At 43.2% G+C, this 16861-nt stretch overlaps 1 protein-coding gene across 2 annotated transcripts in view; it reads right to left on the reverse strand.

The window, feature by feature from the left end:
* Window positions 1-1171: 1171 nt before the first annotated feature.
* The window catches only part of LOC115166238 (cAMP-dependent protein kinase type II-alpha regulatory subunit), a 45671-nt gene continuing 29981 nt past the window's right edge, over window positions 1172-16861 (reverse strand). Inside the window, exons 3-11 of one of the 2 annotated variants that reach the window (XM_029720058.1) lie at window positions 16661-16797; window positions 7291-7397; window positions 6297-6450; window positions 4716-4817; window positions 4538-4612; window positions 4346-4411; window positions 4174-4182; window positions 2779-2917; window positions 1172-2145 (exon numbers count right to left, since the gene is read on the reverse strand). In XM_029720058.1, the coding sequence (XP_029575918.1) occupies window positions 2021-2145; window positions 2779-2917; window positions 4174-4182; window positions 4346-4411; window positions 4538-4612; window positions 4716-4817; window positions 6297-6450; window positions 7291-7397; window positions 16661-16797 (914 nt within the window). In that variant the 3' untranslated portion in view covers window positions 1172-2020. The remainder of the gene's footprint in view (window positions 2146-2778; window positions 2918-4173; window positions 4183-4345; window positions 4412-4537; window positions 4613-4715; window positions 4818-6296; window positions 6451-7290; window positions 7398-16660; window positions 16798-16861) is intronic. The other variant, XM_029720060.1, reaches the window with a different exon arrangement.

Here is a 16861-nt window from a genome sequence, read left to right on the forward strand (position 1 = left end):
TGCCGTATTGCTTAATTAGACCATGTTTCTAATTATTTCACCCAGTGGTATGTTTTATTTCACAACACCCAGTTTTAAAGACAAAAATTATCGTTATTGCTTAAATTATACCACGGCTTTCAGCCAATAAGCATTCTGGCTCGATCTACCCAGTTTATAATGAAAAATTACATGAGGATAGGCGCTACAATACACAGTAGGTACAAACTGACACCGTTCACTCACACTACCAAATAAGGGCAGATTAAGAATTTAAAAAAAAATGAGTGACAGCGCTTGACACAATGTAACCGTTTTTGTCCTAAATGCATTGCGTTTACAGTACAGAACGCAATAAATAATTGGGAGGCCATCTCTGTGAACGCCATCAAAGGCAACATAAATCGTGCTGGTTCGGTAGTCTGTTTCTTAAAGTGCACTGAAACAGACTATTCTAAATGACGCCTCGACCTCAAGCACTCATCCAGGAACCTTTCTTTCAACATATTTCCAACTATCCAAAACCTAACTGCCAACGTTTGTATTGGGTTAAAGTGCAAAGCAATTGTGAAAAAATGTATGCTCTTATAGCCTAATGCCACAACTAATACCTGCATTTTCAGGGTTTCACGCTTCTCCCGCTGAAATTGGTATCGAGAGTGAGACGCACCGTTCCTGGATCGGTGATCAAACTAATCCGTCTATGGTTCAGTCACTTTCACTGGTCTGCGATCAGGATTTAACCATGTCATGCACTCTGTCGGGAAATACACTAGAAAATCTTTGGCTGTGAGCTCGTTTCCATGTGGGCTCCCGAGTGGTGCAGCGGTCTAAGGCACTGCATCTCAGTGTATAGAGGCTTCACTGCAGTCCCTGGTTCAAATCCAGGCTGCGATTGGGAGTCCCATAGTGCGGTGCACAATTGGCTCCTCATCGTCTGGGGTAGGCCGTGATTGTAAATAAGAATTTGTTCTTAATTGACTTGCCTAGTTAAATAAAGGTATACAAATTGGTCATAGCATATTTTTAGAAAACGACAGAAAATAAACCATATACACTCAGTCATTGGATGATTAAATAGGGGTGACCCCCCTCCCCCCATATCAAACAATGGCTCTTCTATAATCAGGAAACCATAACATATAATACATGTATATTTTCACCCAATACAACCAACACACTGACACAGCAATTTAATAAAAATGTTTGCTTTATTCTTATCCAAGACAACTCATTCAGAATGATCAAGGAGAAATAAGCACTATATTTTTGTTTGACATTGTCGGAGATGGTGCTTTATCTGAATTGGTCAAAGTAAAACAAAATAATGAATATATAATAATACATTAATCAATACAACATGTGTGGATTAATGACAACAATAGCCCTGAAACGTAGGGTCCTCTGTGGTAATCACCGGCACTAACTGAATCAATCAACAACAGTAGGAGAGCTTTCAGAAAGGACTCAACCCCAAATAAACACTTTTTAAATCATATTTTATCAAAGCTTCGGTTTATCTTCATAAAATGATTCTAAAACTTCTCTTTAAACCTTTACATTTTTTTCGGTGCATTTTTTACTTTTTATTTTGCTCTCTTTTTAAATGTATTTTCTTTTTCATCAGGTGTCTGTATTTGAAAGTGTGGGTGGTGCCTGTGGGTGTGCATGGGTCCTTGGCGGAGGTTTGTTGGCGTGTGTGTGTGTGTGTGCGTGCATCTGTGAGAGAGAAAGGACAAGCCTTCATGAGTGCGTGCGTGCGTGTAGTATGTCCTTGCTGTGCTGTGGCGGTGGCAGGGTTGTATCAGCAGGGACATCGCTTTTTCAATTCAAACAAAGAGGCTGAAGGAGGTTCAAGCAACTGTAAGAGGGTGTGTGATATTTCGGGGTGAGTAGAAAGGGTGTGTACACCTAATAGTGAGCTTATAAAGGAGTGTTGAGCTAGAAAATCTTGTGTGTCAGAGTGTACTTATACTATGTAAGTGGGTGTGTATCTTTTCATTCATGTAAATTTGCTTGTGTAAGGCACGGAGGAGGGTGGTCAGTCTCTCAGGTCCATGCTGGAGCCAAACAGAGCTACCAGCTGCTCCTCGTAGTGGGTGATGTTCCTCTTCATGATCTCCTTACAGGAACCCAGCAGACGCTCAAACGCCTGGATGTCTATTACTGAAAAACACAGGAGACAGCGTCGCTCACACAGCTGCACAACAGATCGTGAATATGACCCAGGTGTCAATCTAAGAACCAAACAGCCCGAAACGGGGAGGGACTTCCTGAACTTGTTTTCATGTTCCGCAGCAAAACGCTTCACTACGGTGTGCACTAATGAATATCACCCTGTTGAAGCGTATCCTCCTGTATAGTTTATTTCCGAAGGTTCTCTGCAACGCTTAGCTTAAACACTCCAGACCTTCCAGTCAAAACATTGCAATAAAACTATAGTGGAGCACGCTAAAGTGGGCAGATATTGCCATTTAATTCACATGACAATGTTGATACCCTAACCATACGCCTGGAGAATTGTGAGATGTGCAAAGACTTTTGAATTCATAAGAGAGCTGAACATTATCACGAGTACGTCTAAGGGAAACAGCTGTGTAGCTATGCGTTTAGGGGGGGAGGGATAGTCACCTACAACACTTACAAGCCAGTAATCTACCATTAACAGATTCAGGGAGACACAACAAACAGAAAATCTCTCTCTCTGTCACGCAGATGGACACCCACCCATGTGTGTCTGTGTCAAAATAAAACACACACACACACACAAATATCTGTAAATGTATGGAGGGGCCTTACCCAAGCACTTGACCTCTCCCACAGCGTACACTGATGCAGCGCGGGGCTTGTTGGTGACCAGGGCCAGCTCCCCGAAGTACTGACCCCTGCTACAGCGAGTGATCTCAACCTCCACATTATCCTCCTGGTTCGCCTTTGTCTGAGGGAGAGAGGAGTTTATTTTATTTTTTTATTTTTTGGGGGGGGGGATAATGTGTTGCACCAAGGAAGCCCAAATGTGTTGTTCACTAGGCTATAGGCCATGTCTGCTGCAGAGGGACAGAGTCAGACCTGTTGTTCACTAGGCTATAGGCCATGTCTGCTGCAGAGGGACAGAGTCAGACCTGTTGTTCACTAGGCTATAGGCCATGTCTGCTGCAGAGGGACAGAGTCAGACCTGTTGTTCACTAGGCTATAGGCCATGTCTGCTGCAGAGGGACAGAGTCAGACCTGTTGTTCACTAGGCTATAGGCCATGTCTGCTGCAGAGGGACAGAGTCAGACCTGTTGTTCACTAGGCTATAGGCCATGTCTGCTGCAGAGGGACAGAGTCAGACCTGTTGTTCACTAGGCTATAGGCCATGTCTGCTGGACCTGGGTTCAAATATCTTTCATTTAAATACTTATTTTCTGTGTATTTGAGTATTTTCAAATAATGTGGCCAAATCAGCTACAAATAACTTCCTATAGATAGCTGAACAGTTTAAATGCATGGTGTACTTAAATATTTGTATTTCAAATACATGCCAATACATTCCAAGTGTACTTTGAAATACATTCCAATATTCAGCTACTTGTAGAAAATCAAGACTTCCTTTCTAAGACAGTTTGAAAGTAATTGAAATACCCTAAATAGTATTTGAACCCAAGTCTGGACAGAGCCATGAGAAAACTCACTATTGAGAAAAATTACTTTATCGATCCCGAAAGGGGAAATATGACTGCAGCAGCTAATACATACAACACCAATTAATACACAGTAATGACCATGCAGACACTAAAAGCAGCACACAAGCAATGCGTTATGAAAACTAAATGTCCATATTAAAACATAAAAAATAAAACTCATAACAAAAGGTAGACAGGATCTGGAAATGTTCTGTCTTGCACCGTTCTGTCTTATAGAAAAGTGCTGGAAACAAAATGGTTGGCTCACCATTTACTAAGAAGTTATCAGATGGAGAAGTTATTAGGATGAGAAGGAGTTTTGGCACAGGTACAGCCAACTAGTGCTAGTTAACGTTAGGAACCATAGCTACTTAGCTAGCTAAAATATAATTAAAACATTTTTCTGGATTATGAATGACAAATATTCAGATTCGAATCACAATTGTTTGATTCTTTTCAAAAAGGATCGCTGTGCTCAACTTGTATTATTATTAATTATTAATATTGCAATTCAAATGATTAGTCATACCATATTTGTCTTTGGGCGCAGGTTTGTTATGTAGTACATATGAGAAAAAAGGAGAGAGAGAAAATAAAAAACAGGGTGACTTGAACATAAAACAAAGCCATTTAAAAAAATATATTATCTGATGAGGCACAGACAGAAACGAGAGCGTGAGAAAAGGAGGAAGTAGACTTACTTTGCTCTTCATCATAATCTTCACTTCTCCGGTCTCCACGATGTAGAAACAATCTGCCATGTCCCCCTACACCGCAACACAAACCAACAGGGACCGTCACATTTACAACTCTTACGCGGTCGTCATTACCAGCCAGCTTTTACAGTAATGCCAAGACAACCTTCAGTACGTTAACAATGGAGAACGTCCTACCTGCATGATGATGCGTTCGCCATCGGAAAACGTCTTCATTCCTAATACATCCACAATTTTCATCCTCTCGGATAACTAAGAGGGGTAGAAGAGCGGGAGAGAGGTTTGACGAGGAAAAGCAAAGGCAAGGTGGCCATATCAGTGCTACATGTATCACTGTCCATCTTCCCCGCCTCACCTCCAGAGACTTCAGTAGAGGCACAGACTCCACAAATTGCTCGTACAGCCTCCTCTTCTTGGCGTTGTTCTTCACAATGAGCCTACGGAACGTGGCCCGGTCCTGGTAGTGTCACAGACAGGCAGGATAACACTCAGTCACACCGACACAGGCTAAACACAGACCGGCTATTTCCTTCTTATGTTATACATTTCTAGTGGGGGAAAGTTATGGATAGATCTGCCACCATTTACTATAATATCTATGTACTAATCTTCTATAACATTTACAATCATCATCTAATAATATATCATTCATTCAACTTTTATAGCACTTTTCATTTACATAAAGAGTCTTAAAGTTCAAAGTATGTACATACTGTATTCTATACTATGTATTGCATGTTAGCCTATGCAGCTCATCCACATATTTATACATTCTTATTCCATTCCTTTACTTAGATTTGTGTGTACAAGGTAGTTGTTGTGGAATTGTTAGATTACTTGTTAGATACTGCTGTACTGTCGGAACTAGAAGCACAAGCATTTCGCTACACTCACATTAACATCTGCTAACCATGTGTATGTGACCAAGAAAATTTGATTTGACCTGATTCACTTCAGTCCAATGCAGCCGTCTTTAAATTATATATATTTTTTTTCTCAATAGCAAATCATTTCTGGGTAACAATTAAGTACCTTACTGTGATTGTTTTCAATTAAAATAGTCAAAAAGAAACTAATATTGCTTCTTAGCAATTTTAGAAGCAAGAACGTTGCTAGGACTGTTTGGGAGTGGTCTGGGAGTTGTCTGAGTGGGGAGGGGAAAACTGAAAACTAGCTGTTAATGGCAGAGAGGTTTGGAGCTCTTTCTTATTGGTCTATTAACTTATTTACTGCCTGGTGATGTAGGCCAAAATCATCCCACTAAAGGAGGCTGAAATTAAAGGCGGTCTTTTCAAACAGCTCTTACACTAAAAGGGCCTTCTCATAATTTTCACGATTTCACAGTATTATTCCAACCGCAGTGTGGAAATATAAAAACACAGGTATATCACTTGTTTGAATGCACTGGGCCTTTAACATAAGGTGCATTTCAGTAGCTGGTGCGGGAGTTCTCAGGACATGGTACAAGTAGAGGAATGGGCCTTTCCTCATTTCCTTTATTGTTCTCGCAAGCAAGGGGGGAGGCCTATGACATCAGAGTGCACCCATAAGACCAACTCCTTGAACTGTCAACTCCTTGAACTGTCAACTCCTTGAACTGTCAACTCCTTGAACTGTCAACTCCTTGAACTGTCAACTCCTTGAACTGTCAACTCCTTGAACTGTCAACTCCTTGAACTGTCAACTCCTTGAACTGTCAACTCCTTGAACTGTCAACTCCTTGAAATGTCAACTCCTTGACTTCAACTCCTGAACTGTCAACTCCTTTAATTTCACAATGGTGTCTAAAAAAACACTATTTTGCTCAAAACATTATGCATCTTTAATATATGGCCACTGTGTTATTCTCCCTGGTGTCCACAGGGAGGTGCTGTGGTAGAGCATAGCAGTGTGAACTAGAGGTCAAGGGTCAGGGCAGTGTGGGTGTGTCTCTCACCAGGCCCCAGAGCGCCCCCTCCTGGGTGGCGATGATAGTGGCAGCGCGGGGGGTGTTGTACATCAGTGCCAACTCCCCGAAGCTGCCTTTGTTGTCATACTGCCCCACACACTTCCCTAAGCCATCAATCAGTACCACTATGTCATAGATTCCTCTGAATGAAATAAAGAAAGAAAAAGAAAGAAAGAGAAAATAGAATCGAGAGAGTAGAGAGACAAAAGAGAAATTAAGAACGGTCTAATAATATTAGTAAACTCAAACACATGAGATATTTGGAAACCATGCAGACTACTCTTCATCTACAATGAAGTTGATCACTGATCTAAATCTCTCACCTGTAGCTTGGAGCTAGATGCACTTCATCTAGCAAAAAAACATGCACTTCGTGTTGTTTTAAGACCATTACGCACCACTCTTGGGATTGACCAACCAGGGGGGGGGGGCTGGGGGGGGGCCAAGAGTACTACGAGTTCAGTTCTGGGAATTTACTTTGTGGTTGCCGGTGGAGCATTAACTTTGTTTGGGGGGGGGATTAGTATGATGATCACTTGGCCATGTAGGTGACCAAAGGGTTTCCCATGATGCTTTGCAAGGCAGAGCGTAGGGAGGGAATTGGTTAACATGCTTATGACGTGCATCTAGACCTAAGCCTCCCAGGCTGAGGCACTAGCATGACTGAGGAGGGAGCTTAAGGTGCGGAGAGAATAAGCCCACTCACAGGGTGCCATTTGGGACACATCCTATTACCTATGTAGCCCACTTCTTTTGACCAAGGCCATATGGCTCTGGTCAAAAGAAAGTGCACCATATAGGGAAAAGGGTGCCATTTGGGACACAAACATAAAGCCTAGGCCCAGGACACACGGCAGACAAAACAACTAGAGGATCATGCCCAAGGGGGGCTTGTTGGAAGATGAGTGGGGGTGTGTTTGTTATGAATGCTGCTTTCTAGTGAATATCTTGATTGTTAAGATTCCTAAGTAACTACACACACCTCTCGATAACGTAGAAGTTGTCTCCGTCGTCACCCTGGTCGATGACATGCTCCTGGGGCTGTACGCGCAGTTCAAACATGGCATCCAGGACTTCTGAGAACTGTTCCTGTGAGGGGGAGAGGGGAGGGCCAGGCAGGCAGGAGAGGAGGGGGTGATTAACACCCGCCACCTGCCAAATCCAGCTAGATTTTGGCATTGGCGGGTAGATGTCTATTTCACTAGCCACGTTGGCGGGAGGTCAGGGCTCCACAGTGCATTTCACTCGCATTTGTGAGTTCTACTAAGCTAACATATGGAATTGTTTTAAGATTGTCATACCAAGGATCATTTAGCTATTTGATTTGGAGTTGTAGGCCCCCTTAAGGGATCAAACAAATATATTTAAATAAAAGATTTGATGAAACAGAATTTGGCCTTACTCAGCGGCAATTTTAGCATGAAAATCTTGGTCGGGTTTGATTTCAAAAACAAAAAGGCATGCCAGCAAAGCCACTATACAACACAACACAACACATTAATTGCACTATAAATGGTGACAAACGGTGCCCAAAAACTAATTAGGGCCTAGATAAAAGCTGTTCCAACAGCAGTGCTTTCCCTTCAGCACCGTGGAGTGAATCCTTACCACCGCTACATCTTATCAGCTGGGCTTCGTCTGGCAGCGAAACAGCTCATTCAGCCTCATTTACCGCCTTTCTAAAAACCATAGCTGATACGGCTGACATGCTTAAATAAAAAATGGTTTCTATTGACTCCTTGTGGATTCGTGTAACTTGATAAGAACCACATTCTCCTTCGGTAATAACGAATGCCGACATGACTTTTGAACCACACACAAGCATCACATTTGTGATCAGTGAATTCATAATGTTTGTTTTATATCATTAACACTTAGAGCTAAGTATAAGCAAGTGCAAGCAAATGAGCTACAACAAGGTAGGCCTATTCGTTCAGCGCTTTCAAAAATGGACACCGACAGAAATTCAGGTAGATGTAGCAAGACGTTGAGGCCTTAACTTTACTTTTCTTTAAGTCACCTCACATAAAGAGAGAAAACACTCAGAAAATGTCCCAACCAAATCACCACAAAGCAAAAAATATATATCACCTATTGGAAAGACAACAGAAAATCAAAATAAACTTCAATGCTATTTGTCTCTAAACAGACAGTACATGGTGTCAGTCTGTCTGACCACTGTGACAGACAGAACACTGAGGAAAACACTGACTAGGTACAGACTCAGTGAGCACAGTCTGTCTATAGAGACCGGTCGTCACAGGCAAACCTGGCTGCCCAGAGAGGATAGGCTGTGCTCACTCTGCTCCAGGGGAGCAGTAGAGACAGAGTTGCATTATCTATTACACTGTGATAAATACTCAGACCTAAGACAATATTTATTTCCCAAAACTATCATTCAGTACAAAGAATTTGAAACTATAAAAACATGAGGAAAAGTGTCATATTTATTGGGTGAAAAGCCAAAATGTGCAGTTTTGGCAGCCAAATATGTGCCCTCCTTCCACAACCTGAGGGACAGCCAGTGAAAAGTGCAATGTAATATTTCCCATTTTGGTTTTGTTTTTCATATCCTGTCACGTGGCTTCTCAGTCATGTTGAGACGGGTCGACTACTATTGCTTTAATGTATTGTTATTCTCATTAATATTGTTGTTGTAGTTGCTGTTAATGCTAATCACATTTCCACTACTACTATTGATGCCTTATTGCTGTTGGTCTCACAGTTTTTTGTTATATGTATACTTTGACAATGTAAGTCATTTAACTTGCCATGTCAATAAAGTCTACTGAATTGATTTGAAAATTGAGAGCGAGAGACTCAGCCAAACATTTGAAGTATTTTAATAGGCCTATGTGGTCTAAAAAGTAAGGAAAATACAATCACGAGGATCCACTTATAGACAATATACCGACGCAGACAGCGCATTGCGCAAACAAAACAACCCTCGCAATATCAACTGGAGTTACATGGGTCCATTACTGAACTTTTTGTTGAAAAATAAATATTTGGGCTTCCCGAGTGGAGCGGCGGTCAAAGGCACTGCAGTGCTAGAGGCGTCACTACAGACCCGGGTTCGATCCAGGGCTGTATCACAACCGGCCATGATTGAGAGTCCCATAGGGCGGCGCACAATTGGCCCAGCATCGTCCAGGTTAGGGGAGGGTTTGACAGGGCTTGAGAGGATCTGCAGAGAAGAATGGCAGAAACTCCCCGAATACAGGTGTGCTTAGCTTGTAGCGTCATACTCAAGAAGACTCGAGGATGTAATCGCTGCCAAAGGTGCTTCAACAAAGTACTGAGTAAAGGACCTGTATATGTGATATTTCAGTCTTACATTTTTAAGAAATTTGCACAAATTAAAAAAACTTTTTCCTTTGTTATTATGGGTATTGTGTGTAGATTGATGAGGGGAAAAAACTATTTCATCGACTTTAGAATAAGCCTGTAGCGTAACAGAATATAAAAAAGTATGTGGACACCCCTTCAAAATTTGTGGATTCGGCTATTTCAGCCACACCTTGTAAAATTGAGCACACAGCCATGCAACCTCCATAGACAAACATTGGCAGTAGAATGGCCTTACTGAAGAGCTCAGTGACTCAACGTGGCACCGTCATAGGATGCCACCTTTCCAACAAGTCACTTCGTCAAACTTTTGCCTTACTAGAGCAGCCCCGGTCAACTGTAAGTGCTGGTTTTGTGAAGTGGAAACGTCTAGGAGCAACAACGGCTCAGCCACGAAGTGGTAGGCCACACAAGCTCACAGAACAGAACCGTCGAATGCTGAAGCATGTAGCGCATAAAAATCATCTGTCCTCGCTTGCAACACTCACTACCGAATTTCAAACTGCCTCTGGAAGCAACTTCAGCTCAAGAACTGTTCGTTGGGAATTTCATGTAATGGGCTTCCATGGCAGAGGAGCCTAACACAAGCCTTAGATTACCATGCGCAATGCCAAGCGTCGGCTGGAGCGGAGTAAAGCTCGCCACCATTGGATTCTAGAGCAGTGGAAACGTATTCTCTGGAGTGATTAATCACGCTTCACCATCTGGCAGTCCGACGGACAAATCTGGGTTTGGCGGATGCCAGGAGAACGCTACCTGCCCGAACGCATAGTGCCAACTGTAAAGTTTGGTAGAGGAGGAATAATGGTCTGTGGCTGTTTTTTAAGCCCCTTAGTTCCAGTGAAGGGAAATCTTAATGCTGCAGCATACAACGAAATTCTAGATGATTCTATACTTCCAACTTTGTGGGAACAGTTTGGGGAAGGCCCTTTCCCGTTTCAGAATGACAATGCCCCCGTGCACAAAGCGAGGTCCATACGGAAATGGTTTGTCGAGATCGGTGTGGAAGAACTTGACTGGATTGCACAGAGCCCTAAGCTCAACCCCATCGAACACCTTCGGGATGAATTGGAACACTGAATGTGAGCAATGCCTAATCGTCCAAAATCAGTGCACGACCTCACTAATGCTTGTGGCTGAATGGAAGCCACACAGCAATGTTCCAACATCTAGTGGAAAGCCTTCCCAGAAAAGTGGAGGCTGTTATAGCAGCAACGGGGGGGGACACACCCCATATTAATGCCCATGATTTTGGAATGAGATGTTCAACGAACAGTTGTCCACATACTTTTTGTGTAATGCAGTGTAACAATTGAGATGTACAAACTACGGCATACTACGACTGATGACCGGATAAGAGGCAAGCCATAATTTCGATGATGACATTAATGCGTGAGCTAAGACGGACGTAGTCGACATTCCTGTTTGTTCAGCACTTTTGAAATGGAAAGCGACAGAATTCTAAAATGGGCCGTTCTTACATTATTCTCCCTGTACACCATGTCAAAACAGTAGGACAAACTTAATCAGTTTTACCTAATTTCTAATCAGCATGCTAAATGTGCAACCAGAGGGGAAAAAAATAATTCTAGACCACCTATACTCCGCAAACAAAGCTCTCCCTCCATTTGGCAAATCTTATCATAATTCTATCCTCCTGATTCCTGCTTACAAGCAAAAATTAAAGCAGTAAACACCAGTGACACGGTCAATAAAGAAGTGGTCAGATGAAGCAGATGTTAAGCTACAGGACTGTTTTGCTATCACAGACTGGAATATGTTCCGGGATTATTCCGATGGCATTGAGGAGTACACCACATCAGTCACTGGCTTCATCAATAAGTGCATCGATGACGTGGTCCCCACAGTGACTATATGTACATACCCTAACCATAAGCCATGGATTACAGGCAACATCCGCAATGAGCTAAAGGGTAGAGCTGCCGCATTCAAGGAGCGGGACTCTAACCAGGAAGCTTATAAGAAATCCCGCTATGCCCTCTGACGAACCATCACAGGCAAAACATCAATACAGTACTAAGATCGAACTGTAGTACACCGGCTCCGATGCTCGTCGGATGTGGCAGGGCTTGCAAACCATTACAGACTATAAAGGGAAGCACAGCCGAGAGCTGCCCAGTGACACAAGCCTACCAGACGAGCTAAATAACGTCTATGCTCGCTTTGAGGCAAGTAACACTGAAACATGCATGAGAGCATCAGAAGTTCCGGACGACTGTGTGATCACGCTCTCCGCAGCCGATGTGAGTAATACCTTCAAACAGGTCAACATTCACAAGGCCGCAGGGCCAGATGGATTAACACGATGTGTACTCCGAGCATGCACTGACCAACTGGCAAGTGTGTCGTCACTGACATTTTCAACCTCTCCCTGTCTGAATCAGTAATACCAACATGTCTCAAGCAGACCACCATAGTCCCTGTGCCCTAGAACACTAAGGTAACCTGCCTAAATGACTACCGACCCGTAGCACTCACATCTGTAGCCATGAAATGCTTTGAAAGGCTGGTCATGGCTCACATTATCCCAAAAACCCTAGACACACTCCAATTTGCATACTGCACCAACAGATCCACAGATGATGCACTCTCTATTGCACTCCACACTGCCCTTTCCCACCTGGACAAAAGGAACACCTATGTGAGAATGCTGTTCATTGACTACAGCTCAGCGTTCAACACCACAGTGCCCTCAAAGCTCATCACTAAACTAAGGACCCTGGGACTAAACACCTCCCTCTGCAACTGAATCCTGGACTTCCTAACGGGCCGCCCCCAGGTGGTAAGGGTAGGCAACAACAACTGCCTCGTTGATCCTCAACACAGGGGCCCCTCAGGGGTGCATGCTCAGTCCCCTCCTGTACTCCCTGTTCACACATGACTGCACGGCCAGGCACGACTCCAACACCATCATTAAGTTTGCTGATGACAACAGAAGGGTAGTGCGTACGGCCCAGTACATCACCGGGGTCAAGCTTCCTGCCATCCAGGACCTCTATACCAGGCGGTGTCAGAGGAAGGCCCTAAAGATTGCCAAAGACTCCAGCCACACTAGTCATAGAGTGTTCTCTCTGCTACCGCACGGCAAGTGGTACCGGAGCGCCAAGTCTAGGTCCAAGAGGCTTCTAAACAGCTTCTACCCACAAGCCATAAGACTCATGAACACCTAATCAAATGGCAACCTGGACTATTTGCATTGCCCCCCCCCAACCCTTCTAAACTGCTGCTACTCTCTGTTATTATTTATGCATAGTCACTTTAATAACTCTACCTACATGTACAAATTACGTCGACACCGATGCCCCCGCACCGGCACCCCCCTGTATATAGCCCCGCTATTGACTCTGCACCGGCACCCCCCTGTATATAGCCTCCACATTGACTCTGCACCGGCACCCCCTGTATATAGCCTCCACATTGACTCTGAACCGGTACCCCCTGTATATAGCCTCCACATTGACTCTGCACCGGCACCCCCCTGCATATAGCCTCCACATTGACTCTGCACCGGCACCCCCCTGCATATAGCCTCCACATTGACTCTGCACCGGCACCCCCCCTGTATATAGCCTCCACATTGACTCTGCACCGGCACCCCCCTGTATATAGCCTCCTCATTGACTCTGTACCGGCACCCCCTGTATATAGCCTCCACATTGACTCTGTACCGGTACCCCCCTGTATATAGCCTCCTCATTGACTCTGTACCGGCACCCCCTGTATATAGCCTCCACATTGACTCTGTACCGGCACCCCCTGTATATAGCCTCCACATTGACTGTGTACCGGTACCCCCTGTATATAGCCCCGCTATTGTTATGCACTGCTGCTCTTTCATTATTTGTTATTCTTATCTCTTACTTTTTTTGTGGTATTTTCTTAAAACTGTATTGAAGGTTAGGGGCTTTTAACCTGTTAGGGTATAGGGGGCAGTATTTTCACGGCTGGATAAAAAAATGTACCCGATTTAATCTGGTTACTAATCCTACCCAGTAACTACAATATGCATATACTTATTTTATATGGATAGAAAACACCCTAAAGTTTCAAAAACTGTTTGAATGGTGTCTGTGAGTATAACAGAACTCATTTGGCAGGCAAAACCCTGAGACAGATTCTGACAGGAAGTGGATAACTGATGTGTTGAATTGACTTTAAGCCTATACCATTGAAAAACAAAGGGGGTGAGAAATGTTTTGGCACTTCCTATTGCTTCCACAAGATGTCCCCAGCCTTTACAAAGTGTTTTGAGTCTTCTACAGTGAGATCTGACCGAATAAGAGCCTTGGAACTGTGATGGCCCATTAGACACCTTGCGCGCGAGTTGATGGTGGGTACTCTCATTCCGAAACGTTTTAAAAGAGAACCCAATGGTCCGCCTTGAATTTTATTCATGTTCTGGTTAAAAAAGGCCCTAATGATTTATGCGATACAACGTTTGACATGTTTGAACGAACGTAAATATATTTTTTCCGTTCGTGAAGTCCGGCTGGCTTAGATCATGTGCTAACAACACGGAGGTTTTTGGACATAAATGATGAGCTTTTTTGAACAAAACTACATTCGTTATGGACCTGGGATTCTTTGGAAGTGACATCTGATGAAGAGAATCAAAGGTAATGGATTATTTACATAGTATTTTCGATTTTAGATCTCTCCAACATGGCGGTTAGTCTGTATCGCAATGCGTATTTTTCTAGGCGCAGTGCTCAGATTATTGCAAAGTGTGATTTCCCAGTAAGGTTAATTTTAAATCTGGCAAGTCCATTGCGTTCAAGAGATGTAAATCTATAATTCTTTGAATGACAATATAATATTTTACCAATGTTTTCTAATATTAATTAATTATTTTGTTGTCATGACTTGACTGCCGGTATTGGAGGGAAACGATTTCCTGAACATCAACGCCATAGTAAAACGCTGTTTTTAGATATAAATATGAACTTGATAGAACTAAAAATGCATGCATTGTCTAACATAATGTCCTAGGAGTGTCATCTGATGGAGATTGTAAAAGGTTAGTGCATAATTTTAGCTGATTTTATGGTTTTGGTGACGCCTGTCTTTGAATCGACAATGCATTACACACAGCTATTATCAATGTACTCTCCTAACATAACCTAACTTTATGCTTTCCCCGTAAAACCTTTTTGAAATCGGACAACGTGGTTAGATTAAGGAGATGTTTATCTTTCAAAGGCTGTAAGTTAGTTGTATGTTTGAGAAATTTGAATTTTGACATTTATTTGGTTTCAAATTTGCCGCTCTTGAAATGCACCTGCTGTTGATAGGGTGCGCCACGGGTGGCACGCTAACGTCCCACATAGCCCCAAGAAGTTAAGTAAGCATTTCACTGTAAGGTTGCATTATTGTTGTATTATGGTGCATGTATTATGGTGCATGTGACAAATAATATTTGATTTGAAATAACGGGGGCATATAAGCAGACGATATAAACTCTTACAATATTCAATGACATTTCTCTAAAATCAGGCTACATGTGCACCGCCAGGTCAGAACAGTGTATCTAAGGGTGAGGCACCTGGGCTACTAACATCTTACTACACAACATACACTTAGTATTACTTTCTTAGCTACAGTATACACATCTCCCTGGCATATTACATCATTTATTGTATGTAGTAGCATACTAGACATATTTTTGGACTTTGTTGTGCTCACTTGAACAGGAAGGTGGTGTGGCGGTACGTCTTGTGGGCAAACTGTCATCAAACTTAGTCAAAGTCTGGCATTCTCTGGATGAAGTCATGCTGGATTGACAGCATGGCCAATGAATGTTTAGCATTTTAAAGCTTGGAAAAGAGGCCCTTTCAGACAGAGGTTTTAAATCCTTAAACCCAGAGGGACCACACACCCTCTCCACTGAATAACAAGCAGGGGAAGCAAAATAGTGATTGCTTTGCGACGCTTGCAGTTAGCCACTGATTCCTTCCAAACCACTCATTGTTGAATTTGCGATTTCCGACTTGTTGTGTAATGTTTATGACCAATGGCCGATGAGCACCTATACGTTTTATCTATATTTTCTCTTCATACGAGAAGGATTGGAAAGGGTTTGCCAGTAGATTGTCGACGTGATTCATGATGACTGCTTGTCTAGCTAGCTAAGACTTTGAAAGTATGATGTTGACATGATCAGTCCAATCAAAGCGACGGTAGATATGTGATTTGACGTAATATTTTCTGAAATGTCTGTCCTTTATCTTTTTTTGTTTTTGATGTATTTAACCCCTTTAGGCACTAAACTATCTCCATATATACTTCCCTAAAAAATTTTAAACTGGTACCTAGCTACCTTCAGACTAGTCTTGTGAGGGGTCCTAGAGCAAAACAACCGACATGTATGCGTTTGTGAGAGACTCGCCTTTCCATAGAGTGACGCTTGGGGGGGGGGGGGGGGGGGGGGGGGGTAGTGCAAAACGGAGAACACCATCATGTTCATGAGAGTCATCTTTCCACAGAGGGGTTTGTAGGCCAAACGGTTTGGACTCTACGGACGTGAGAAGACCGATTTTCGGGATGTCTCATGGTCTGACAAACACCGCTCTAGCTCTGCCACCTTTCACCGCAGGTGCGACATCGTGCAACAAGATACCATCTCTAGCTTAAAACTGACGGATTTTGATGCCGATTATTTATTATGCTAATTGATTCCACATCTCGGGGGTTATTGACAGAAGGTGTGAGTTGTGCCCGTCTGGCAGCTTGTGTATTACTGTGTTACCGAGTGTACCAGGAAATAAACAAACTAAATAGCAGTAACCATTTATCCCAGAAGACTGAACAATTCATTTCAATGCTTTAGAATTGAATGAGTGTTCTATTAGGTTGTGAACGTGCTGATGTGAACTACAACCTATTGGAACAGAAGCGCATGAGACTGTGTGGCTCATCACAGACTCGACTAAAGTGAAGAGGTTTCCTGTCACTGTGGTTACGGCGCGTCTGGCTCGTCTTCGTACCTGTTCCAGGGTCTTGAACAGTAGAATATCTTTGCAGGCGTCCTGCAGCCGGCAGCGCTGCTCGTCTGTTTTGGGATGCACCACCCTCGGCTCCTCCACCTCGTCATCGTCATCTGGGTTAAAGGCCTCCGCGCACACTAGTGGGGGAACACTTAGATTGTAACACAACCTGGGGGGGGGGGGGGTTATACTGTAACACAC

Source organism: Salmo trutta, chromosome 28 (genome assembly GCF_901001165.1).
Source record: "Salmo trutta chromosome 28, fSalTru1.1, whole genome shotgun sequence".
Classification (NCBI taxonomy): Eukaryota; Metazoa; Chordata; class Actinopteri; order Salmoniformes; family Salmonidae; genus Salmo; species Salmo trutta.